Source organism: Apteryx rowi, unplaced genomic scaffold, assembly GCF_003343035.1.
Source record: "Apteryx rowi isolate R43461 unplaced genomic scaffold, aptRow1 scaffold_1508, whole genome shotgun sequence".
Taxonomy (NCBI): domain Eukaryota; kingdom Metazoa; phylum Chordata; class Aves; order Apterygiformes; family Apterygidae; genus Apteryx; species Apteryx rowi.
The window spans coordinates 3,540-29,789 of NW_020447762.1; the positions used below are offsets into that span (position 1 = coordinate 3,540).

General features: G+C 49.0%; 5 gene segments (V, D, J or C); all 5 read left to right on the top strand.

The window, feature by feature from the left end:
- The first annotated feature begins 7,084 nt into the window (after positions 1-7,084).
- LOC112962636 lies at positions 7,085-8,037 on the top strand. The segment is given in 2 exon segments: positions 7,085-7,258; positions 7,736-8,037. Coding segments are annotated over 2 exon segments (345 nt in total).
- Positions 8,038-9,862: 1,825 nt separating this feature from the next.
- Positions 9,863-10,551, top strand: LOC112962639. The segment is given in 2 exon segments: positions 9,863-10,047; positions 10,247-10,551. Coding segments are annotated over 2 exon segments (348 nt in total).
- Positions 10,552-13,461: 2,910 nt separating this feature from the next.
- LOC112962642 lies at positions 13,462-14,228 on the top strand. The segment is given in 2 exon segments: positions 13,462-13,644; positions 13,908-14,228. Coding segments are annotated over 2 exon segments (348 nt in total).
- Positions 14,229-14,818: 590 nt separating this feature from the next.
- On the top strand, positions 14,819-15,691 carry LOC112962640. The segment is given in 2 exon segments: positions 14,819-14,976; positions 15,390-15,691. Coding segments are annotated over 2 exon segments (405 nt in total).
- A 2,178-nt stretch (positions 15,692-17,869) lies between these two features.
- LOC112962641 lies at positions 17,870-21,879 on the top strand. The segment is given in 4 exon segments: positions 17,870-17,880; positions 18,748-18,872; positions 19,322-19,654; positions 21,851-21,879. Coding segments are annotated over 3 exon segments (405 nt in total).
- The last annotated feature ends 4,371 nt before the right edge of the window (positions 21,880-26,250 follow it).

The following is a 26,250-nucleotide window of genomic DNA, read 5'->3' on the forward strand; positions in this document are numbered from 1 at the left end:
TAGAGCACAGCTAGATTTTGCCACATCATCCCTGCCTGAGCCAGCCCTGATATCCTGACCCAGCCCATGGCCTTCCTGGTATCACAAGTCTCCACCTTGGCTTATCACTGCAACTTAATCTATCTCCACCACTCCCTTTTGTGGGATCAGAGCTACATTTTGGTTTTTGGGGAGGGACCTCAGGAGTTTCCAGTCAAACTTCCATTTTAGATCTATCTTCAATATTAAACCACTTTGCTCAAGCTCTGGGCCAGGGCAGTGTCCCCAGATGCAGAACCACCCCCTGGTCCCAGACCCTGTCCCAGGGCTGCCTCACGCCTCTGGCAAAGGGTTTGTGCCCCTGCCCCAGCAGGATTTCCCCGTCTCAACTTCTGCCCATTGCCTTTCAGTCCTTTTCTGGGCCCCTCTGAGAAGAGTCTGCCTCTAACCTCTCTCCCGCTCCCTGTGGGAGCCCCTCCTCCTTGACAGCAGGGGCTGGTGGTTAGAGCCAGCCACAAATTCACCCTCCTGGGAGCTTAGTAAGAATGTCAGCTTTATTGTCCTGATCAGAAACTTTCAATCCCCTTTGTGATTCCCAGGGGAGGGACCACAGCTGGGCCAGAGCCACTGGGGCGGGGGGGAGTCAGATGGGGAGCTATGGTGAACTGTTGGAGGCAGCCCCCTTCTCACAGCAGAGCCCGCAGCCCCAGCGGTGCTTCTCACAGCAGAAACAGCAGAACCAACAGCTTCTGAGCCTCCTCCAGGCTCCCTGCAGGTGAGAGGGAGATGCTGGTGACCCTCCAAGGTGGGAGAACAGTAGTGGGAGCTGGGCTGAGACTGGGAGCCAGAGTGCCTGTGTTCTCACCCCCGTTGCCAGTTGCAGGTGGAGTGGGACTAGGAGGCCAGATGCCCATAGGGCCATGACTTGATCCCCAACCCATGAGGCCACAGGGTGGGACATAGGCTTGCTCATGTTCACACTATCATTCTCAGGGGTTCCCATGTTCCCTTACCACATCAGGAGATGTTCCCTCTGACCAGAGGAGGAGGAGGAGATAGAGGAAGAGCAGGCACACGGCCCAGAGTCTCCCCTCCATGGCTGGCTCAGTGCAGGGTCAATGGGAAGTACAACTTTGGATATGTGGCTACGCTGGGCCCCTCCTCTCCACCCACAGGCAACAGCCTGACCTGAGCAGGGCCTTTGCTTGATGTTCGGGGCACTTGGCATCAGCTCGGCAGGCGTGGGGGTGAGGGTATATGTGAGCAAGGAGGTCTGTGCATGCATGTGTGCATGTGGGGGGAGGAGCATGGGGTTGTGCAGCTATTTCTATGTGTATGTCTGTGAGAGGGAAGTGGTATGTGAGTGTGTGTATATGTGCACACAGCAGTATGTGCACAATGGGTTGTGCATGTGAGTGATTTTGTGTGTGTAAGCACAATGGAGGGAGTGTACATGGAAAGAGTGTGCAATGGTGTTTGTGGGTGTACACACGGAATTGGGTGTGTCACATTGAGAATGGTGTGGATGCAATGGTGTATGTGTGCAGTGATATGTATGCTTACACATATGTGTGTGTGCACATCTGCATGTGTGTCCAATAGTCCATGCCCCCCACTCCCCGCCCACTCATGATTTCCCTGAAACTGTTTCCCCAAGGTGAGTTTGCATCAGGGGGTGCATCAGGGGCACCCAAAGACCAGCAACAACTTGGACTGAGATTCATTTTTCTGGAAACCAGGAATCACAGAAACCCCAGCTAAGGGACAGCAGGGAAGGACAGGGCAAGAGAATCATTCTCACTGGGAACATCCTCACTAGGGGTGGGCAGAGGAGAACATGCCTAGCTCTGGATAGGGGGAGCGTGTGTCCCATCCTGGTAGCCTCTGGGGTATGATGCACACCGTTCAGGCTGGSKGGGGGGGGGGGGGGGGGGCAGTGTGGGTACAGAGGGGAGTGAATGCCTGAATGCTGGGGTCGTATTCCCACTCTGGGGAGATCCCAGGGCTTAGCAGAATTGAAGTGAGGGAATGGGGGAGCAGCCCAGATGCCCGGGTCCTGAAGGAGGAACCAAAGCCCCATGTGTTAGAAAATAAAGGTCTTGTTTCTGTGGTAATTATGTCTGACTTCTAAGCGTGGAGGGTGTTTTGAGGACCTCCAAGATGCCCACTCGGGCAGAGCCCCCTGCAGGTGGCCATCACCCCTCTCCAGCAGCTGTAGTGCCAAGGACAAGAGAGAGTCAGGAACAGCCAGGGATGGCATCCCTCCTTGACATTCAAGCCAAGAACAGACCCCCAGGCATCTGTCTTCTCAGTGTTCCCACTCTCTTTCTGAACTTCAAGAGTGTCTGTGCCATGCCCAGAGCCAGAGGGAATCCAGATGTTGCAGCCACTGTTCCCTCCATGCCCAGCCCCATACACCTCTGCCTAGGGAGAAGAGATGCACCTGACTCGAGGCGGGCTGTGGACAGCATCCTCATGTAATCTCCAGGCAACCCCCATGTCATCCCCAGGAGGAAAGTGCAGCCCCACAGGTAAATCCTGTGAAGAGGGAATGCGCCGTTGAGTCAGTGCAATGAAGATTTCGGCCACGAGGCGGCACTCGGAACTGCTGAATGGAACTTGGGGCAAGAACACCACTCTCCCCCATTCTGTGTCCGTGTCACAAGTCCCCTCACATCTCAGATCTGCACCCAGTTCCCCTGCAGTGTGAGGAGGGGGGATTCCAGTCCTAGCTGTGGGGCATCTGGCACCCCACTGGGATGCTCCAAAAACCCTCCACATTCGATGGCCCTGAGGCCCCACGCCATTCCCCAGCAGTTGTCCCTGGTTAGCTATTACCCCCTTGGTTCCCAACGCTCCCCCTGACATAACCCCCTCAGCCCAGGGGGCTGTTTGTTCACCTGCCACCTCCGCACCAGTGGTTAATCAAAAGCCACCTGGCCCTTTCCCCAAAATGGTCTTTCCCTCAGCTGACTCTCAGAGAAGAACCCCAGGCATGCAGCTCTTCAGTTGCTTCCTCTGGGCTCCCTCAGATTTCCAGGTCTGCGTAGAAAACCTAGGCATCTAGGCTGCTCCCCCTTGCTGGAGGCCATAGTTTGCCTCCAGCAAGCCTTGTCCCTCCTCCTCAGGCAACCCAGACATCCATGCATGCCCTGCTCTAATTCTCAGAGCACACTGCCCCCCAGTGAAAACAAGCTGTCCAGGCTGTTACCCCTCACTCTAATCCACAGACCCCCTGCCCTCCCAGAGCTGGGCCAAGAATCCCAGCATCATGCCTGCCCTTCCCACCTGCCAGTCCACACAATCCTCTGAGAAAAGGAGAAGAATAACCATTTGACCACAATCCAAACCAGACATCTCAAGCCTGGAGGACACTGGGGGCCAGTTCTCCCAGGCACTATGCAAAGACGGGGGTGGACGTAGTCCACATCTGAGGGGTCTTCCTTTGCACCCCTGAAACAGCCATCGCTCAAGCAGGGACTCTTGCTCCTCAGCACACTTCCCATTTCTGTCTGTCCCTCCCCAGTTTTCATCCCCCGAGACAAAGTCAGGCCTCTTCCTCCTCCATGTGGAGCACTCCACTAGCTTCAGCCTGGAGCCATGTGGTTATGGGTTTGCAGAGAACCACTGACGGGAAACGAAAGCCACAAATAATGACCATAGAGAACATGGCATCTTGGAGGGAGTGAGGAGACTGTCTCTGCAATTTCTATGTTTGAACTGGTTGGGAACATTGTGGGAGTGACAGCCTTGCAAAGCACAGTGCAGGTATCTGGGACACAGACTCACTGAGGTCACAAACCTGGAGGAGGAGGCAACCCAAGAGCTGTCTGGAGCCATGTGAAGCCAAGTGGGACCCAGTGGTGGGACACTAATTTGGTTGGAGCCTCATCCCAAAAATGTAATCCCAGGTTAGCCAGAGCCCCGTGGAAGCAGGGCACAGATTTAAGCACATCCCCAGGTAGGCCGACTCCAGAGTCAGGATTGAAAATAGCTGGCATCTTGTGACAGCTGGACCCAAATCTGGAACCCAGAGTTGGCTGGAATTTCTGATAAGAGCTGCTTGGAGTGTCTTTAAAGTTGGACCCAAAGTTGGCTGGAACCTCAAGCCAAAACTGTGGCTCTATGCTGGCTGCAGCCTCACTGGAGGTTGGACCAAGTGTTGAGACTCAGAGCTGGCTGACCTTCCTGAAGGTCAAACCCAAAGCTACTTGGAACTTCATGCACACTGGACCCAGAGTTGTGCAAAGCCCTGTGGAAGCTGGCCAAGGTGTGTGTAAGCCAGTTCCCTGAAGATGGGGACACAGCCTTTTCCACCAAGGCAGGCCTGAGCAGGCCCACCAACCCACACCCTTCTGCCATGAACGTGAAACATGGAAGCTGAAGACTTTGAAATAAGCATGTAGTCTCGTGGCATAGGAACTCCCAGGGGGCTAAATCCTTGTGGATGGGGGGGAGGGCTAAAAATGCTGGCAAAGAAGTCCCTTGCTGGCTGGGGGGGCTTGTTCCCCATTTCAGGAGTTGCCAGGAGACTTTGGGAGAAGGGCAGCAGGGGAAGAGGAGATGCCTGAAGTCTCAGGAAAGGCACCACAGGGAACCTGGAGGAAAGGGCCAAGGCAGAGCAAACTAAAGACACATCATCCTCATCACTTCTGCTGGCATAGAGAATGCAGGCTGGGAAGCAGTGGGGATTTAGGGCATAGAACTTGCTCTGCAGCATGGGAATGCAGCTGTCCAAGGCTTTCTGGATAATGCTGGAGGAGAAGCAGAGGATAATGGGGTAAAGGGAGGCCTTGAAAGGGACCAAGCACAGGACAGAAACCTGCCAGATATGCTCCAGGTCGGCATGAACCTAACCATGTGGGAGATGTTGCAGGGCACAAAGCACATCATGCAGTTGACTCCAGGGCAAGCCCATGGCCCTCTGCGTCTTCATGGGAGGAGGGGGAAGAGGAGGGTAGCGGCAGGGCACAGGGCAGGAACAAATGGATGCCGAAGACTGATGTAGCAGAAGAAAGGGACAGTGAATGGCAGGAGGGAGAGGTTGAATAAAAGGTCTAGGACAAAGCCAAGGTGCTCTGAATTGTCTCCTCTTCTTTGTCTCTCGTGCCATCCTCTGACCACCAGAAAGAAGAGACTGAAAGTCCCCAGGGGAGCTGATGCTCAGATATGTTTCCACGGTCCACCAGGGACGGAAGCCGAGAAATCCTTCATGGAGTGGGAGACATAGGCCTGCTCATGGGTGCTCCAGCTCATGCTCTAGCAGTTGGGAGAGGGAGATGCTGTCTGGCATGCAAGTGGACTGCACAGTGCCACAGTCTGCACCTCTTCCTCCAGATTTTCCTGCCTAGCGTCTGCATACTCTTCTCATGCCTCTCCATGAACCTTCTTCCTCAGAGAAACACTGGCTTGGGGGACAACCTAATAGTCTTTTCCTGCCCAGCATGAGAAGGGGGAGCATCACCAGGGACACCAGCCATGGCAGGGCCCATTTCTACTTCTTTCCTCTTCCCTGTCTCCAGGCTGAGCTCCAGGGGCAGGGCCCAACAGCTCCTATGGGAAGAGAAAGGTGCTGCCAGAATGGCTCTGCACGGTGCCCCCTTCATGTCTGTCATTTGTTACTTGGCTTCCTTTCACCCTTGCCCATCTCCCAGCTCTTCATGCCTGTGCTCATTTAGTTCCCCATATATCTATCCTATGCTGAGTTTTCACCCGTTCAGGAGAGGCCATGTGCATGTCCTTCTGAACACGGACACCTGAGGGTGCTGTGCAGAGGATGGAGGTATCATGAATCTCCCAGGCCTGTGGGCAGAGCAGGAGGGAGGTCTCCTGGAAAAACAGGAGGCAATATACCACAGAGCTGCTTTCAGATTCTCATGGTCTCACAGGCTCCATCCCAGCTCCTCCCCCTGGGGCCAAGCCCTGTCCTGCCAGAAAGGAAACTCACCTTGGATGGGGGGGGTTTCACACAGCAGAGGCAGCAATGAGACCACAGATGGTCTCAGTGCCTGGGAAAAGCCCTTGCCCAGAGGCACCACCAGGCTGAGACAGCCAGGGTCCCCCAGAAAAGCACCAGGCCCGAGGGAGGAGTCATCTCTAAAGGAAATGGGCTACTGCCTGCCAGCAGAAAGACAGAGGGAGAGGACACGCGGGCCCTGACCCCGAACACCTCCTATCCCTCATGCCTGCCCCCTTGGTCCATGCTCAAGTCTTCCTTCCTTCCTTCCTTCCTTCCTTCCTTCCTTCTCCTGCCAGCACACAGACTGTCCTGGGCCTCCCCACAGACATTTACCCTCCTCTCCCACAGGTATTACCCACCACTCTCACCAGCCAGGGCTGCAGGCAGCCCTTTGCACACACACTAACCCATCATGTACCCTCCGTGATCACTGCAGCAGCCTGCAGCATTCCCAACTCTCAAAAGTGGGACCAGCCCCACTGCAGTGGGCAAAGGCTCAGGACTCCGAGCATCTCCTGTCCCTGCAACCTCTGTGGAGAGGACAGGGAAGGGGTCACAAGCCAGGAAAGGGCGTCCCTGGCCTGCTGTGTGTCCTACCCCTCCTGGTCCCAGGATGAGAGGTGGTGTGGGTAGGGATAGCGTGGGGCAGGGCAGAGCCCCTCCCACTCTCTTCAGAGAAACGGCTCAGTCTGAACTCTGCCTTGCTTTCCTTTGTGGGGTTCAGGAATGCTCCTAACTCCGCTGCAGAGAGTAAGAGAAACTAACTGCGATGGGATTCACTGTTCCCTGCAGCAGAGCAGCTGGAAGCTGTAGGTGCTATTCTGCTCTGCAGACCTTACACAGCCAGAAGAAAAACCAAGGAGCCAGCCATGGTGCAGAGAGGGAAAATGCTTGGGAAAATGCAAGGGACCTATGTGTGTCCTTTGTAACAGTTCCTCATTCCTCTAGCTCTCAAGAGATTTGGAAAAGAGAAGGGGAACCCTCAGCATCCCTCTGCTTTGCACATGCTCAGGCTCCTGTACAACCTCAGCATATTCCAGTGCGTGCAACCCCCACCTCCACATCTGTGCAGGGTTTATACTTCCCGTGACTGCGTGTATCGTTCCCCAGCGTTCACAGCCAGCCAACCTGTTCTCACATTTCATGCTCTCTGACTGCCCTGCCCATCCCCAGAGTGTCTCTTCCTCCCTAAGCATTTCCTTTTCACATATCTCGGTGCCTAAGCTGCCTGTGCAGCTACCGAAGGCAGGTCCCTGAAAGGACGGGGCTTTTTCCCCATGGTTCCCTGCTGGTTCTTTGTGGCCATGCTGGCCCCCGTGGGTAAGTGAACTCAATGTGCCCCTCAGCTCCTGCATCATTTCCACTGCTGCTGCCCCAGCTGCATGCCCAGCTGTTGACAGTGCTCCATTCCCCAAGGCTTCCTGGTGTGAAGATGGGCAATGAACGAGGTGGGCAGGAATTCCTGTCTCCTGCAGTGGCTGTTGATTTTTTCTCACATGCACAGCACAGAAGTCTTTCCTTAAAGGACACAAACTGCCCAGGAATGTTTCTTGCCTGTCACAGAGGGGTGGCATAGTCACTGACAGATCTGAAGAGCTGTCCTATCCCTTCTGGTGCTGCCTAGCTTGCTTTGTTCCTTCTCACCCTTTTCTCTACTACCCCACTCTGTCTCCTCCTTGCTTTTCCATTTTGTCCCAACTCATGCCCTGTTCCACTTTCTGTTTGAGTATGTTTCTTCATCTCCCCATTAAGACATTTCTCCCCCTTCTCCTCAATGCTTCTCCTTTTCCCTTCCAGGGTGGGCTCTGGAACAGTCCCCACACACTGTCATACAACAAGGACAGGCCGTGAATCTGAGCTGCTCTGAGAAGAAATCCTCCAACACAGTAATGTACTGGTACAAGCTGCCTTTGGGGAAGGATTCCAGGTTGATCCTAGTGGTTTCTGCAATTGTAGGTGGTAAAGCAAATATTGAGGAGGAATTCCAAAGCCGCTTCAAGAGCAGTGAAATACAAGGAGATGGGCTGACCCTCTTGATAGATCATGCCTCTCTCAATGACTCGGGCACATATTACTGCGCTGAGAGTGAAACACAGTGACTAGGCTGCTGAGGGAGCTGAGCACAAACCTCTCTCTGCACAGAAGGCTCCTGCCTTCCTCCTCATCCATGCTGCACAAGGCAGGACAGGCACTTTCTACTCATTACCTCCTCTGCTTCCTAGCCTTCCCTTCCTCCTCTTTTCAGTCTCTCCGAGTTGACTTGTCCAGCCTCTCTCCTTCCCTTGCCATCGCTCCTTGCCTCCTTCTTCTTTTACTCTCAGTCACATTATATCCACTTTCCTCAATTCTTCCCCACCTCTCTGCCTCCCTTTCTCCTCCTCCTTCTTCCTTCTGTCTCTCTTTCAGCTTCTCCACTCCACACATGTCCTCTCACTTAACTCAAATCCCTCTTGCTTTTCCAGCCTCTTTCCTGACTTTCTTTCACCATCCCTCTCTACCTTCCCTGCCATATTTGCCCCCTCCCTTCCCGTACCTTTTGCCTTCTGGCCTAATTCACTCCATACTCTCCCTACAGAAAAGGGGTGTTTGGGCCTGGGAGTTTGGCCACATGACCCTGCCCCTCCTGCTTGCCCCAGCCTACTCTTGTCTTTCCCCCACAGAGGACGTCTGCTCCACAGCCATGGAAGTCTCCTCCACAGCTACAGCTCGCCACTCTGATCTGTGCTGTGCTGGCACCACCAAAAAGCGTGTGACAGCAAGACCAGACCTCTATCTTAGAGCCCCGTGGCAGCACTCAAAATGGTTCACTAAGCACGGAGAGCATTCAGGGTGCCCTGAAGCCTGGACCCAGTGTTCATGGCTAAAGCATCCGGAGGCTGATCCCAAGTGTCTGGGTGGCTCACAGGTGATGCTGGGAGATCTGGGAAGCAGCTGAACTACAACAGCAGGATATGATGGGCACACAGCACAGCAATACCCACAGACCAGGATCCTATGCGCTGGCTCAGATGATGCTTTGCATCCAGAAGATGCATTTGCAGACATTTCCGTGGAAGCAGGAAGTCTGTCACAGACTGCGCTTGGTTTCTTCTCTGGGCATTTCCTATTGTGAACTCCAGCACCTCTCACCAGCTCAACTGCTTGATGGCTGGAGGGAGCTCCATGCACATACACTGCCGTGTATATCTCACCCTACGTTACTCTCCTGCAGTGACCACTCCACTGGTCTGGGATGTTTACTGCAGGGAACCATATGACCACCTGGGCGGGAGTGGGGAAAGACTGAGGATTCACTCACCTGCTTCATAGTCTCCCTCCCAAAGCACACACTGGCACCACACTGCCCTGCCACCCACACACACACCAAGGAACTCATTGGCAATGGGGACCCTTTCAATGGCCACAGTAAACCCAGCCCATTCTCAGCTGCAATGTGCATTGCCCAGCCTGGCTCCCCAGCCAGCAATGCTCTGTCTGAGCACCTCCCATGCCTGCAGCCCATGTGCACCAGACAGAGCAGGGGACACCTGTTGGAAAGGGGAAACCTGGCCTGCTCTGTGTCCCGGGCCCCTGGGGTCACAGGCATGTGCTGTGAGATAGGAAGGGGAGGGAGACTGTATTGGACAGGAGAGCCCCAATCTCACTCTTGGTAGGGAAACAGAGGTGGGAGGGTTCTTCCTTTTTCCAGCACAATTGGGGCCTTCCTCTTTGCTCTTTTGCTCTTTTTCCTTTGAGGGATCCAGAATCATTCCTGCATCTCCTGGGGAGATGTAGGGGGAAATGAAAGCAATGGGATACACTTGTACCTGCAGCAGAGGGGCATGGAGGAGGGGGCACTGTGGTGCTCTCCTGCTAACAGGACCAGCCAGCTGAACTCTCCTCCCCCTTCACACTCCCTGCTGCTCTCCCCACCCCTGTAGGACACCTTTCTCTCCTTCTCTCACACTGCCGTCCTCACTCACTTCTCTCTTGCACCAGGGACTCAGGGTGCAGCTTCGACTGCAACCTGGCAGTCTTTGTGCTGCTGCCACAGGCAGGTCCCTGGAAGGACACAGCCTTTTTCCTCATGCTTCCCCACTGGGTCCTTGTGGCCATCCTGGCCTCCCTGGGTAAGTGAGCCTTCCTCTCCCTTTAGCAGCTCCATCAGTTCCACTGCAACTGCACCAGCTGCATATCCAGTTGTGGGCACTGCTGCATTCCCCAAGCTTTCCTGGGCAGACATGAATGAGGTTGGGAAGTATGCTTCCTCAGCTCCCTCTTTAACCCCTTTCCCACCATCTCCTCACTGCTTCTGCTTTTGCTTTCCAGGGCGCACCCTGAAACAGTCTCCTGACACAATCATCAGAGTGGGGCAGTCTGTCACCCTGAACTGTTCCCACATGAAGACGGATCACTACTCAATGTACTGGTATAAGCAGGCAGAGGGGACAGACAGCAGGTTGCAGCTGGTGGTTTATGCATTGAAAATGGGCAAAGAGGAGTTTGAGAAGAATTTCAGTGATGGCCACTTCAAGAGCAGTGGGATACAAGCTGAGGGTCTGTCTCTGTCAATAGATGCTGCCTTGCTCAATGACTCTGGCACTTATTATTGTGCTGAGCAAGATACACAGTGACTGAACTGCTGAGAATACTGAGCCCAAAACCAGTCTTCCCATTCAGGAATCTACTGACCTCCTCCCAAGCCAGGCCTGTAACAGGCAGGGAAACCTCCCTCTTCTCATCCCCTCCCTAGCTCCCCTTGCCTTGTTCTCATCCTTCCTCTTTGTGAGTTTGCAACTCCAGACCCTTCTTTTCCTTCCCTCTGTCTCACATGTCCTTTCTTCTTGTGCCCACATTGCCTTTTTCTTCCTAATCCTTCCTCCATGCCTGTTTTTGTCCCTTTCATTGCTCCCCCCACCGCCCAAGTTCTTCTCTCCCATTGCTCTTACTCCTCTTCTCCAGCTTTTCTTGCAGCACTGTTGTCTACCTGTCTCACACAAGCCTCCAACCTCGCTCTTTCCTCTTCTCACCACGCTCTTCCCCCACCCCCTCCTATGCCACTTACTTCCAAACGTACTGACTCTTGCCACAGAATACTACAGATCCTGCAGGGAACAAGATGGACTTATAGAGCCTGGGGTGCAGCGACACTGTTGAATGAACACACAGCCTTCTGCCAGGAGGTGCGTGGGCTCCCAAGCTTCATACACCTTGGCTCTTCTGTTCTGCCAGCAGAGACAAAGGAGGTGAGCAGTGAGAGCAGTGCTTTCCTCCAGATCACCTGTTTGCTGTCAGCCACCCAGGGAGCTCCTGACAAGTATGACCAGCAGTGCCTCTGGGGAGCATGTGTGGAAGAGCCTGTTCTTCCAGTCTGAGCACAGCAACCCTCACGCCTCACTCAGCCATCCCACCTCCCTGCAGCAACATCTCCCCACAGGAGCATGGACCACAGTCTGTTGCAGCAGCCATCATGGAAGGAAATGATTCAGGGGAGTAGGCGGCCCTCTCCACAAAGGATGTCTACCTCTAGGCCAAGGTTCAGTCCCACAGTAAGAGTGCTCGGAGTGCATCTCTGGAGTGGGCGCTCCCACCACCTCATCACTCCTGAAGGCAGGCTCATAGCCTCTCCTCTTTGGGAGCCTCTCACACCTGAAGGCACATTCATAGCCTGTGCCTTTGGCAGGGAGCAGAAGCACATGCCCACCTGAAGCAGGTGTCATGGCACCGTAGCAATGGGAGCACAAACAGCTCTGGTGCAAAGCACAGTTTGCACCCCTGAGACCTCGAGTGTGGGCTCCACCAAAAACATGAGGATGGCACCGCAAAGCCCGCTCCTGCAGTTCTGTGGCAGCAGTTCTCACAGATGCAGGACAGCTGCCTGGCAGTTGCCTGGCAGTTGTCAGCTGTGGTGTCTGCCCTGCTTACCTTCCTGGCTGAGCACAACGGCTTCTCCCTGCTCCCTCACTAGTTCTTGGGTTTTGTTTCTAAGCACACACATGAGACACAAGGAGCCCCACACTTGTCACCTGGTGCTCCCCACCCCACTCCCTGCTGTCCTGTCCCTCCTTCCCAAGACAATTCCTGGGAGTGTAGAGGCACTGAGATAGGGCCAGAGCTCTCCTGTCTTCCCTCAAGGGAGCTCCAATTTGGCTTGAAATCTCTGCTGACCTTACAGAGCATGCCCTGTTGTTCCCATCAAGAACATCCTGCTCTTACTGTACTGCGCCACTGTATATCCAAAGAATCTCAGGACTTAGTGTTATCTTGGCATCCATATCCAGACATTTCTCACTTCTACCACTGCCAGCAAATCCTTTTCTCTGCGAGGAACACACTTTTGAAAGAGAAGAGATTAGAGGCAACTTCAGCACACTAAACATTGAGGCCTAGAGAGCTGCCAGTCCAGGCAAGGGCTCTAGTAACATGCCCAACATAGGTAAGTTTGAAATAGCTCTCACCAATGTCTTTTTGTGGAACACCCTACAACAGAGGTCCCACACATGGAGGTGGAGAGCTTTTCTGGGAACCAAGGGAAGTTGCCATTCCTATGAAGGCATTTTTCAGCAAGATCCTGCCTGGAACCCTTGGCAGACTCTGTTTTTAGGATGCTGAGGGTCTTGCAGGCAGTGCTGAAAGGCGTGAGCATTCAGCTTGGCCTCTCTGCTTGAGAGGATATTTGTGGTTCCAGGGAGAGAAATCCAGGGAGACTTCACATGAGGCGGAGCAGGGGACACCTGTTGGAAAGGGGAAACCTGGCCTGCTCTGTGTCCCGGGCCCCTGAGGTCACAGGCATGTGCTGTGAAATAGGAAGGGGAGGGAGACTGTATTGGACAGGAGAGCCCCAATCTCACTCTTGGTAGGGAAACAGAGGTGGGAGGGTTCTTCCTTTTTCCAGCACAATTGGGGCCTTCCTCTTTGCTCTTTTGCTCTTTTTCCTTTGAGGGATCCAGAATCATTCCTGCATCTCCTGGGGAGATGTAGGGGGAAATGAAAGCAATGGGATACACTTGTACCTGCAGCAGAGGGGCATGGAGGAGGGGCATTGTGGTGCTCTTCTGCTAAAAGCACGGGAGAACGACTTCACTGCAAAGCCCATGAGAGCCTTGAGCGGCCAGGACACTTGTGCCCTTGGTCTCTTTTGTGGACCTGCCTTCCACTACTGTGTGTCGCTGGGCCCACCGCACCACACAGAGGCCTGGCAGTGCTGGCAAAAACACAGCAGGATGGGGGAAGTAGCCACGCTCTGGACACCATCCGCTCCAGGTCAGAGTCTCACAGGGAGGGTGCAGGCAAGTGTAATATGCCTGAGTCCTACAGATCCAAGGTTGCAGTGCTGTGTGCTGTGATCTGTCACTCTTCCTTTCTCTCTCAGGGATGAGTGACACACACACACGCACACAGACACACAGAGCCTTGAGCAAGGGCCATACCAAGATCATGTCCTCTGCAACTGCCTGTCATTGTCACTTTCCACTCACTGCCCTTCAGCCAATCGCTCCTCCTCCTTCACACTCCCTGCTGCTCTCTCCATCTCTATAGGACACCTTTCTCTCCTTCTCTCACACTCCCATCCTCACTCACTTCTCTCTTGCACCAGAGACTGAGGGTGCAGTTTCAACTGCAACCTGGCGGTCTTTGTGCTGCTGCCACAGGCAGGTCCCTGGAAGGACACAGCCTTTTCCTCATGCTTCCCTACTGGGTCCTTGTGGTCATCCTGGCTCCCCTGGGTGAGTGAGTTCTCTGCAACTTGCAGCAACTGAATCATTCCTTCTGTAGGTGACCCCAGTTTTCTCCCTCGCTTTGCAGAAATGGCTACTGGTTCTGTTTTCTCCTTTTGGTCACTCACTAAATATTGACGGTAAGGATAATATAGCCAGATAATTGTGGAGGAAGAAATATTTTATGAAAGCCTCCCTTCCTATCCCAACTCAGTCACTATGCATCCCAGATTTTGAATATATTTTCTCCTTTTCCCCCTTTCTCTTTCCAGGATGGGCCCTGAAACAGTCCCCTGACACAGTGAGCAGAGTGGGGCAGTCTGTCAACCTGAGCTGTTCCCAAATGGAGACTTCACATTATCAGATGTACTGGTACAAACTGCCTGTGGAGATGGAGTCCAAGCTTGAATTGGTTGTTTTTGCACTCAAAGATGTCAAGGTAGAGATTGAGAAGGATTTCAGTGATGGCCGCTTCAAAAGCAGTGGGATACAAGCTGAAGGTCTATCTCTATCAATAGATCCTGCCTCCCTTAATGACTCTGGCACATATTACTGTGCTGAAAGTGAGACACAGTGACTCAGCTGCTGAGAGAGCTAAGCACAAATCTCCAGTTCACAGAAGTACCTTCCTTCTTCCACATGCAAACCTGGACTTGGATTTTTCACATTCTCTTCCATTCCCCATGCCTCGCAATCATCTTTTCTTCTCAGCAGTTTATCCTGGCTCACTTCTTATTTTCTTTTTCCCACTTTCTCAAGTGAGAAGTGTCTCAAGTGTACCAAACCTTTTTGCCTCTTGGTGTCTTGTTTTCGCTTACCGCTTTTGTCAATATCTTCCAGCCCCTCCTCTCACTCTCGTACTTCTTCTTTTCCCTTCTACCACTTTTCCAACCTCTTTCGTGACTTTCTTTCACCACCCTTCCCTACTTTCCCTGCCATATTTGCCACCTCCCTTTCCATATCTTTTGCCTTCTGGCCTAATTCACTCCATACTTTCCCTACAGAAAGGGGGTGTTTGGGTCTGGGTGTTTGGCCACATAGCCCTTCCCGTCCCACTCATGCCTCTGCTTCCACAAACTGCTCCTTCCTGAGAACAGAGGAAGTCTTTCTTCCGCAGAGGACATCTCCTCCACAGCCAACTGTGCTCTCACATTTCAAGGTCTCGCATTGCCCTGCGCTGCCCAGCCCTGTTGTGATTTATCTCTTCCTTCCTGAGCATTTCCTCCTCACATGTCTCTATGCCTGGGAGATCTGTGCTGCTGCCTCAGTGGGTTTCTGGAAGGGTGCAGCCTTTCCTCATAGGTCCCCACTGGTTCCTTTTGGTCATCTTGGCCCCCACAGGTAAGTGAGCTTCCCTCCCTGTTGAGCAGCTGCATCAGTTCCTCTGCAGCTGCCCCAGCTGCATACCCCATTGTGGGCAGTCCTCCATTCCCTCAGGCTTCTTGGGGAGAGAATCAGAAATGAATGAGGCAACAAGATTTTCCTTGCCTTCTTACTCAGAGAACTCTACAGATTCCTTTTCTCTAACTGTTTTAATACTTCCAGTGAGAGCACTGAAGTCATCATTTTTCAAAACAAATTTCCTATTCTATTTGACACTTGTTTTTTTGTCTATACATCTCTCTCAGGGAAATGGGACACTGATATCTTTGCTGATATTCTCATCCCATCCCATACTTCAAGCATGTGTCCTCATGTCCCCTTCAACCAATTTCACTCCTGTCCTCCTCACATCTCTTCCTTTTTCTTTCCAGGATGGGCTATTCAGCAATCCCCAGACACAGTCGTCCGAGTGGGAGACTCTCTGACTCTGAACTGTTTCCAAGAGGAGAATCCCTTCTCAGTCATGTACTGGTACAAGCTGCCTGGGGATAATGATGCCAGGCTGCAGCTGGTTGTATATTCAGTGGAAGGTGGCAAGGCAGAGTTTGAGAAGGCATTTGGAAACCACTTCCAAAGCAACGGGACTAAAGGCAGCCATTTTTCTGTGGAGATAGATCATGTCCTAGTCAATGACTCAGGCACATATTTCTGTGCTCAGCAAGATACACAGTGACTCAACAGCTGGAGCATCATAGCACAAACTTTTCTATGCAAACAGGGGACCTGCCCCCAGCACACGCAGCCCTGTATTTAGCAGTGCTACTGCTTTCTCCTCTTGCACTCCCACTCTGTCTTTTCGAGTCTAGTGATGGTTTCTTCTGACTGTTCTCTGCTTGTACTCTATTTTCTTTCCTTACTCTTTCCATCTCTGAATGACTTTCTGACTCTCCTCTCTTCTTGTACTCACTCTCTTTCCTCATTTCTCTGCCATTCACAAACTACTCAGTTTCCTCCTCTACTTTCTCTGTCCCTCTTCTCTTCCCTTTCTTCTCTGTCCTCTCTCACACCTGTTCCCTTCCTATTTCCCTGCTCCTCTTCCATTTCTTCTCCATTTCAGCCTGTTGTACTAACTCACTTTCTCTGCAGAAAGCAAGCAGGGTGTGGAATAGCTCACACAGCCCTTTTCCTCTTCTCCAGGTCACAGGTTTCCTTGTCCACCCCAGCGGCTCCTTCCTGGGAACAACAGAACTCCAGCCAAACCACGGGGTTGCCCTGAAGTCCTCCTCTACTAGCTCCATAAAGACCACAAGATTGAAGCAAATCTCTTTCTCATTCCTCAGCTGAACTTGGACAACCAGTTCCAGGCCCATGGCTGAGGCAGTAGCAAACTGCAGTGTCCCAGGCCACAAGTTCCACATGGCTCCATACCTTCATCCATGACTCTGTCCTACAGCATGAGCAGAGGGCTCGCTGGGGGACCTGACTGACTGGCACATCCTCTGCCCTGAGAAACCTGGACTGATGCTCCACTCAATCAGAGGTCATTTCCACAGTAAAATCTCCCCAACAGAGAAGACAGCTGCAGTTAATTGTTTCATGTGCCTCAGCCCAGAAGTTTTCTTTCCCCATTTTATACAGTGACGAGTACTCACTGCATCCAGGATGGCCATTCCCCATGCCTTTATCAAGGCATCTCACAGAGCAGGCAGAAATGAGTGCGTGTAAAGCACTTCCCCTTCTCACTGCCCTGAATACCCATCTTATGTCTGCCCTCGTCACCATCCCATGAGAACATCAAATGGCCACTCCAGGCCACAGCAAATGCCCCCATCATCTGCAGGGTCTTGTTCTACAGCTCTGGGCCTGCCGGCGAGGAGCTGAAGTGCTTTTAGTTCATGTCCACTAGGCAAGAACTGGAAAAGACGGAGGGGCAGCTGGTGAGGCTGGCTCTGATCAATGCCCAGTGCAGATGTTCCAGCTGGTTGTAGGTTGTGGGCTGCAAAGGTTTGATCCAAAGGGCCTGGACACCATTCCTGAGTGCAGTGTGGCTGTACTGGTGAAAAAGATGGGGATGGGCATCCTCACTACTATCAGCTTCTTCACCCTCATCAGTCTTGTATGGGAGATCTTACCACACTCCAGCTGTGCTCTTAGGCAGTGTCTTGGTGCTGTGTCAGGGTCCTGGGTGCATTTCCCCTTCTAGAAGTTTAGCTGGTTGAGTCCAAGGTCAGCTCCTTCTCTAATAAGACCTACTGTAAAGAAAGCTTGAAGCAATTGCCTGCTCCTCCTTCTCTTGAGAGCTGCTTTTAAGATGAGACTCTCACCCTGGGCCCCACTCGTGCTGCATCACAGTTGTGTAGCAGTTTTATGTCTGCACCTGGTTTCATATCTCTTCATTTCTGATCCTGATCCAGGCTTGCTGATTTGACTTTCTGGATTGGCCTCCTACTTGACTTGTCACTGTGGATTTGTTGGCTGATCATTATACAAAGATTGACCCTGACTACTGTCTCTGGACTTGATCCTGACTCTGACTTGCTGACTCAACTTCCTGCCTCCTTGTCTGTGAGGTCACTGCCCCTTTCTGCTTCACTGCTGATGTCAGCTCCTGGATCACCTAGAGAACAGCCTGTGCTTGCTGTTCCCTGTGACTGAGGGGCTGCTTGTGAACAATGTTTCTCCCCCTGCCTTGTAGGGGAGGTTCTCCAAGAGTCTGCCCCTGCAAGCCCTCAGGTTTGGGGTGCACACTGGATTGAGATGGAGCTTGTGCTGACAGACCTTTACTGAGAAGCTGCCTGCCATGCCCTGGCAACCCCTATCCCTGGCATTGGGAACATTCTGCACATAATCAAGGTGCCCAGGGCAGGATAACTCACTTCCCCTCCTGGACCCACAGGTTGAGGTCCTGCTTACCATCCTCAGGTATAATTTCCCTTAGCACAATGTCATCTCCTCACCTCCAACCATTTTCAGTGGGACAAACGTTAGGACTTGGGCAAAAAGGAATACCCTGATCTGTAGCACTCACTTAAGGGACTGGGAAACCTCCCATTCAGTAGCCTAATACATACAGCCCACTGTTTCCAGTGTTCTGGACACTGGGACATGGAGGATGAATAGTTACTGAGTCAGGAGCCTGACAGAGGAGAGACTTCATCTCTCCTGAGTGTCTCTCAAATAGTGGAAATAATCCCCACTTCTCACCTGCAGTGTGCAAAAACAAGGGCAATGTTTTTCCTCTCCTTCAGATCTCTCTTTGGAGGAGAGATGAACATTTACAGACTTCTTCTCTGTCAATCTACAGTGCACACCAGGATCATTATGTCAGCAGCTTGCTCTGGATCTGGGGCAACATGATGAACAGCAGTGGAATGAACACTAAAAATTGTGGGGCCAGGAGTCTGTGAGTTTCAGGGGATCTGGAAAGGAGAGTCAGATATGAGACAGAAGGGCAAAACCAAAATCCCTTATCTGTGTATCCTTTCTTTGCGTGATGCCCTATTTTTGCATCTCTAAATCAATGCAAAAGGGAGAAGGGGAAACCCTCAGCATCCTTCTGCCCTGCCTCAAACTCAGGCTCCCACACAAGTCTACCATGCTCCTGTTATCACACACACACCACATACACACATACACACACACATATAAAGCCAGCTGTTCAGGGTTTGTGCCATCCACTCCTGTGCATGAGTGTTATCACTGTTCTCAGACAGCCAACTGCGTTCTCACATTTCAGGCTCTCTCACTTCCTTGCCCATCCCCATTGTGATTTCTCTCTTCCTCCCTCAGCACTTCCTCCTTACACATCTCTGTGTTTGGAGGGTCTGTGCTGCTGCCTTGGTGGATTCCTGGAAGGACACAGCCTTTCCTCATGCTCCCCCACTGGTTCTTCTTGGCCATCCTGGCCCCCATGGGTAAGTGAGCCTCCCTCCCCCTCGAGCAGCTGCATCAGTTCCTCTGCAGCTGCCCAGCTGTATATCCTGTTGTGGACACTGCTCCATTCCCAAGCCTTCCTGGGGAGAGGACTGGAAATTAAAGTTAGGACACTTCTCCATTTCTAGATTGGAACATAGGCAGATTTCCAAACACGACTTTTTTTTTTTTTTCCTAATTTCATCATCCTCTGAAATATTTCTGATACAGATACATTTTCTGTCAGCTTTTTCTGTTGGTCTTTTATAGGCAGATGAGAAACTGGCCCATAACTTTGAAATCCATCCCATCCCATCTCATCTCATCCCATCCCATCCCATCCCTTACCCAGTCTAGATTTCATGTCTTTTTCATCCCCTCCCCACTGAAATCATTTCATCTCCTGCTTAGTCTCTTTTTTTTTCTTTTTTCTTTCTTTTTCTCCTGCCAGGATGGGCCCTTCAACAGTCTCCGGATGCAGTCATCAAAGAGGGAGGAGTTGTGACTCTGAGCTGTTTCCAGATGGGAACCACACATGCCTACATGTCATGGTATAAACAGGCTCCAAGAAAGGGCACCATGCTGCAACTGGTAGTGTTTTCAGTGGAAGGTGAAAAGGCAGATTTTGAAGAGGAATTCCACAACCACTTCAAGAGCAATGGAAGTAAAGGCTATCACTTGTCCTTTTCAATAGATTTTGTCTCAGCTAATGACTCTGGCACATATTACTGTGCTAAGATACACATTGACTCAGATGCTGAGGAAGCTGAGCGCAAACCTCTCTGTACACAAAGAGACTTGCCCTTCTCCTCACTCAACCCTAAGCTTGCATGGGAGTCTCTTTCTTCTCACCCTCTCCATTTCTCCCTTGCCTTTTCCATCCACCTCTCTTCACTCAAAGTTAGCTCCTCTTTCCTGTCCTCTTCATTCCCTTCTCCTATTCTTCTTCTTCCCACTTACCCAGTCTTCTTTTTCTCCCTTTCCCCCTCTCTGTCTGCTTTTCTCATCCCTTCCTTCTTTTTTGATACCTGAGAGGACAATTCAGTATCTTACTTGGTTGGTATTATGGTGGAGAATTTCATGTAGTGTCTGGATAGAGTACTCCAAGTGCTGAGGATAACCTGGCATAGTCCAAGCTGTTGTGAGTGACATATAGAAGCTTAACAGTGACATTCTGAAGGCTAAATTCAAGCCACAAGAAAGGACATTGAAGACCAGGACCTTCTCTGACATACTGCCTGTTCCCTGTATGAGGCCCAAAAGGCAGGCAGAGGTCCAAAGTCTGAGCATGGATGAGATGACAGAGTAGAATAGATTTACATATGTTAGGAAATTGCCATCCTTCTGCTGTAGGAGAAACAAATACAAGGAAGAACAAGCTGCCGGCACTTAACACCAGAACAGGTGTAAAACAGTATTTGGGCCAAAAGCTGGGGAAAGCTGACCAGAATGCTGGAACACTTTCTTGGAAGGATATAGTGTAGCTAGTTTTCAGTGTACTTCTAAAATAGCCAGACAAAAATAAACTGCACAATCACAGCTAATAGGGAAGACTTATTAGAATACCTGCAATGCCATTTGACTAACACATGAAGTATCTAAGAGTGAAACAAGAGCAAATCTTATGAATGTTTCTACAATGCTGTTGGAGGGCTGAAAAGTAAAAAAGGGGGAAAGAGCATTTGGTAACAAAAAAACCATGCTGATTGAATAGAAAGACCTGCTGGAAAGAGAATAGTAAGTAGGGCATGGTGTTGCCAAGGCACAAGTTTTGCAGAAGTAACAGAGAAGGACATCGAAGTCGTGGATTGCCACCATACAGGAAAGATAACATCACAAGTAACAGCTGAAAATGTTATGGGAAATGAGAAGCATTACAGGAACCTTGTTGGTAGAAGTCCCATATTCTAGTAATATAATCGTAGTATTTGGTTTGCCCTACCAGCCCCTTGCTCAAGAGATTTACATTGATGAAGATATAATGCTTAGTGAGATAAGAGAGATGCTGCAAATTTTGGACAGGAATGCAATATCAGGAAATAGGAGGCCCATCCATAGCTCTCCCCACACAAAAGCCCTGAGAAGTTGCCCACACCTTGAACACAAAGCACAAATACTCTGATAAATGGGGATATTCTGCTTCCCCTATCTCTGGGGATGGCCAACAGGCAGGCTTGCACAGGTGAGGCCAGGGGCCCCTGCAGAACCAATCTGGGTGACTGTGGGTTCATCTGTGATTTTCTTCACCCCATCACAAGATCCAGTCTTTTCTCTTATTCTATAGAGAGCAGGGTGGTGAGTGATGAAACAGGGTTATTTCCAAGCATGATGTCAGAGTCTGGTACTCTCTGACCAGGTTCTTTGAGATATTCCACACACAGAGAGTGTAATGTTTAATATAAAAGTTTACTTTGAAGGTATTTGATGTTATGCGGGATTACTAATTTAGCAGAGTGATACAGCAATATACTGAAATAACAATACAAGTGTATACACTTAGCAAAATATATCAATTGCAATATACAGTTCAATCACAATACCAATGTGATCCCCATTACCAGTCTCTATATAATATGCTCACCGTCATGACACCAGACATCACCAGTCACTGGGAAGGAATACACGGGTTGCAGACAGCTCAAGCCTGTTGCTCTCTTCAAAATTCTTTTGTTAGTTGTTCAGGTTTTATACTCTGCATTGGGCTGAGCCACATATACACTTCCCCTGTGCTGGTCTGGCTAACTCAGGGAAACATTAACATTCTTTTGATAAACTCAGGAAGAAACATTTACACCAGTTGATCCACTTGACAGATACAGCTGCTTATCTAAAACAAAAGTCATCCTCTGGTCCCCTTTGTGTTGTGATAAAGTCAGTTCTCTGTGCAACAGCTGTGGTTAATGAGTCACATCCCACATTATTCCTGAGCTTCATGGGCACTTGCCCTTGCCCTTCTCCTCTGAGCCTTCTTCCATTGTAGGGGTTCATTGGTCCGTCACAGGTGAATGAGAGACTGATTGTCAGGGACCTTCATCTTGAAAAGCTATTGTCCCTCTGGAGAAGCTAGGACCTGCAGATTGCCCAAGGCCAGCTGCACTTCCTTGCAGCATCTCTAACCACTGGAAAAGCTGAAGAAGTTCCATGGAGTGGAGCAACCTACTGATGTGAGTGGGTTAATGACACAGAGCTGATGTTGGAGAGAAAGATGATAACACGGGCCCAGACCATCTCTTGTGCTTACAACAAAGGGCACAGCAGAGTTTAGCATGCTGACAATGACACAAACCTCCCTAAGTGACAAGCGTCTATGCCATGGGGGAATGTCAGTTCACTGGTAGCACTGAGATCTTGCAGGTTGCAGGGGATCATGTCCTTCCCTCAGTGAAAGAGTGCTGAACTCACTAACCAGCAGCAGGGGAAAGAGACATGCTTGGTAACTGTACAAGGCTGGAGGAATCTGGCTCCTTCCAGCACCTGTCCAACTCAGCCGAGGGGAGGATCCAGGTTAACACACACTGCCCTTTGTGTCTCAACAGACACACACAGAACACAGTGACACAGTGGCACAGAAGGTCACTTCTGTTCTTGTAATCTCAGGCTGATGTGAGGTTTTCATGCCTTTGTATGGGCACTCAAATACATTACATGTGATTCTAGAGGACTTTTTCCTGAGAAAAATATATTGTGCCTATCTCAATGACTCAGGCACCTATTACTGTGCTAAAAGATATCTCAGCAACAAAGTATCTGAGAAAGCCAAGCACAAACCTCTAGGCAAATGGCATTTGTTCCATCATGTTCCACTCTTCTCCTCTCTCCCCATTTCCCCCCATGTATGGCTTCTTTTTCATTTTTTCCCTTTTCTACTACTCTCTACTTCCTCTACCTTTTTAATTTACTCAGACTCTCTCTTTCCATTTTCTTTTTTGAGAGACAGCTATGCAGCCCATTGGGAACTTAGGCAACTGTTTCATGAAAGGCTACAATCCCAGTCCCCATGGGGGTCGCAGAAAGTTAAAATCAGGACCCAGGAACATCTCTCCGTTCATTTGACTATCTCAGGATAACTAAGCAAGCCCAGTATGCCCAGTTAATCAAGCAAAATGGTATAGACAGCAGCATTAGTAACATAGCCTGAACAGGTCATAGCACTGGTATCTAAAGTGAACAAGCCCTAGTAAGAAGTTGCTACAGTCTCCCAGGTACATCTTTCAGGAAGCTTCCTCCAGAGGAATGTTTAGTCATATGGTCAGTGTGTGATTGGGTATTTGGGAATGTTCATGTTGCTGTTTGCTATTTTCTCCAGTATATAACTGAGCATACTCAGCTGTTTGATGCAGTTGTGCTGTATCTGCAAATTTTCTCAGAAATGAGCTTCAGTATAAATTTAAAAAATAAAAGTAAAAATATACTCATGAACCACACCAACAAAGGCAACAAACAGTATCATTTCATGATCTTTACACAGCCTCAAGCACAGACTAGCGTACTGGAAGTCTGAACTGCTGGAAATATTCTGTCTGAGATGGCATTATCTCTAGCCCAAGGTTTTCTCCAGAAAAAAATACACAATTGAAAATTTGAAGATCCCCTTGAGATTCCTCTACATTGATGATTTCTCTGCATTGAGTAATGCATATTTTTACTGGAAGCTAAATATTACAGATAATGGATTTTAACAAATTATACATTTATTCTGAAAAAAAAAAAGCTCAGTGTCATGTCTATTTTGACAAATTTCTTCTCTTGAGTAATGTGTGTTTCTTCTTCTTATATAGAATGAAGTGTTTTCTCAATAATTCAAAAATAATTTGAATAAGGGAGTACATGTATTATTCTGTGTCCTTCCCCCACTTAAATTGTTCAAATGTGGGAATGCTCACCATTTTTCTTGGAAGGCATTTCTCTCATCTAATCTTAATGATCATATCAATCTAAGTACTGAACAATGTTTTGTTTTGTTTTGTTTTGTTTCGTTTTTGGAATGTTCTATAGATACTGATGTTTGTCACAGAAGTATCTTAATATAATAATATATGGATTACTGTGAATACAAATAATGAAATGTCCTGAAATCTTTCTCTGAAGGATGGTTTCTGTCATGATGCTGAGCTTGCTAAAGTTTGAGGAATTTGATGAACATTTTCCTAGCAGCTGCCAACTTCACCATATTAGCTCCTGAAAGACTCAAGTGACTGTTGATCAAAGTCATGCTTGACGATGCTGAAATGGTATGAGAAACTAAATAGGAATAATATTTCTACTCCATTTTTGTTCAATTTTTTCAAGAATCCTGGAGAATTTGTGCAAACAGTGGCACTACCCAGATGGAATTTTTTTCTTCATTTTAAAGGATGTGTCTAAGCCAGAGAATCATCCAAAGCACTGGATTAATTGTTTTGGACTTTAAACTGGTATCAGTGCACAGTTTTCCTACAAGCATCTTTTAGCCTGAGAAACAAATAAGGATTAAAGTTTTCCTGCGGAAAATGGGGGGGGGGGGGGAATACAATTAAGCGTGACATAAATTATTGGAATTATCAGAATTAACAAAAGTTATCCAATCCCATGGTAATTAAGCAGAACAAGAGCATTTCCCATTCTATAATAATGTTGAATTTGACTCCCTTGTGGATTTTTAATTTCTTACTCCAAAGCATTTACACAGAAACAGAATGATGACAGATATTTTATATCTTTTTTCATCCCAAGGCATGGCTTTATTTATTTAATCTAGTTTAGTAGCTCCTTAGGCTGTGAAGGAGATCTTCCTTTTTCTTCTTTTCATGGGTTTTAAAGATTGTGCCTTAAAGGTTTAGTTTCCAGACAAATTCTGGGAATATCCAGTAATTCAAGATCTGAATTGGGAAGCTGCACTGTACCTGTTGTTATCTTATTATTTTCTTGTGTTCCTTTGTTTCTTCTTTGATCTTAAAAGAAACAGACTGAAAGAAATAGATTTTTTAACTGAAAACAAAAAGGCTGTCCATCTAACTACTTCCCAGAAGGCAATGACTTATAGAAGTCGTTAAACTCTTACAAAAAAAGTAAGTAAGTAAGGAGATATGTGTCTTATAGGTGAAAAATTTCATTTTGCTTTTCATTGTTGTCTCTGGCCTGTTTTTCTGTCCCCTTTAAACCAGAAATTCAAAGCGCAATTCCCAAGATATGCACTAGAGGTCATATGTTACATCTACTACACAAAGTTCACAATCATTTTTCGTTTCCCAAGACAGAAAAACTGCTCTGAATAAAAATCTTCATCTTGGAATGAGTAATAAATTGTAATGCATCTGAATATAGTAGAATGTGCAGCAGAGCAGCACTGAAATAACTTCACTGGGTCTAAGAGCTGCACAGTATAATTCTCAGAATTAACTCCCAGAGTCTCCATGCTGTTTTTCATTCCCCATCCAGTCTCTAAATATTCTCTCCCTCCAAGAGCTAAAGTCTGATTACCATGGGAAGAACATGTTTTTTAACAGTTCAGACATGACAGACAACACTAAAACTATAACTGCAGTTGTGTCTCCATGTGCAAGGCACCTACAGTTGCTTTTAGGACATTCATCAAAACATCATTGGCCTATGGAACTGAAAGTGTCTCAACATGTCACATCCTAGCATTAAGGTGAAAGGACAAAATGTCAATGAGTTCAGATGGAGAAAGAATAATGTGAAAAATCCAGACAAGAATTCCATGAAAAATAGAGAAGAATAGGTTATCAGGGAGCATGTGCTTAAAATAAGCGTCAAAGAATAATCTAAAACAAAACTATAGAAGAGTATAAAGGCATATTAAATAAGTTCAAATGTAGTAGTTCAAGCTAATATGCTAAAAGCTCTATTAACTTTAAAAACATCACAACACTTCAAAGAAAAATGAAAATATTATTAAGTTACTTAAAAAAAATAATTTATATTATCTACAATTCTTTGACAAGCCACTGAAACTGCAATACATCCAGCACAGGGCTCAACCTCACCTGAACCCAGGTAAGGAATAATTTCTCCTGACAAAACCTTCATGGACAAGAACTGGCAAGAACTGATCAGGAGCCATCAGCAAAACCCCTACTTCTCATATGACAAGTGTCAAAGGGTCTTTGGAGACCATGACACCAGAGACCATACAAAACATTTATATACAATACAGAATCTATCTTCTTTCTCTTCTTCCCAGGTTCTCTTAGGGGAATTCATGATTGGGAAGGAGCTATAACGTCTCAGCAGCTTTCTGTTAACTTCCTAAAAAAAAAAAAAAAAAAAAAAGGATTAAAAAAGAGAGACAGGGAGCATTCACTACCAAAATTATTGAGATTTCCACAGCTCTGAATTCTGGTATGACCCTAGAAACTTGGCCTTCGGCCCAGAGAAAGT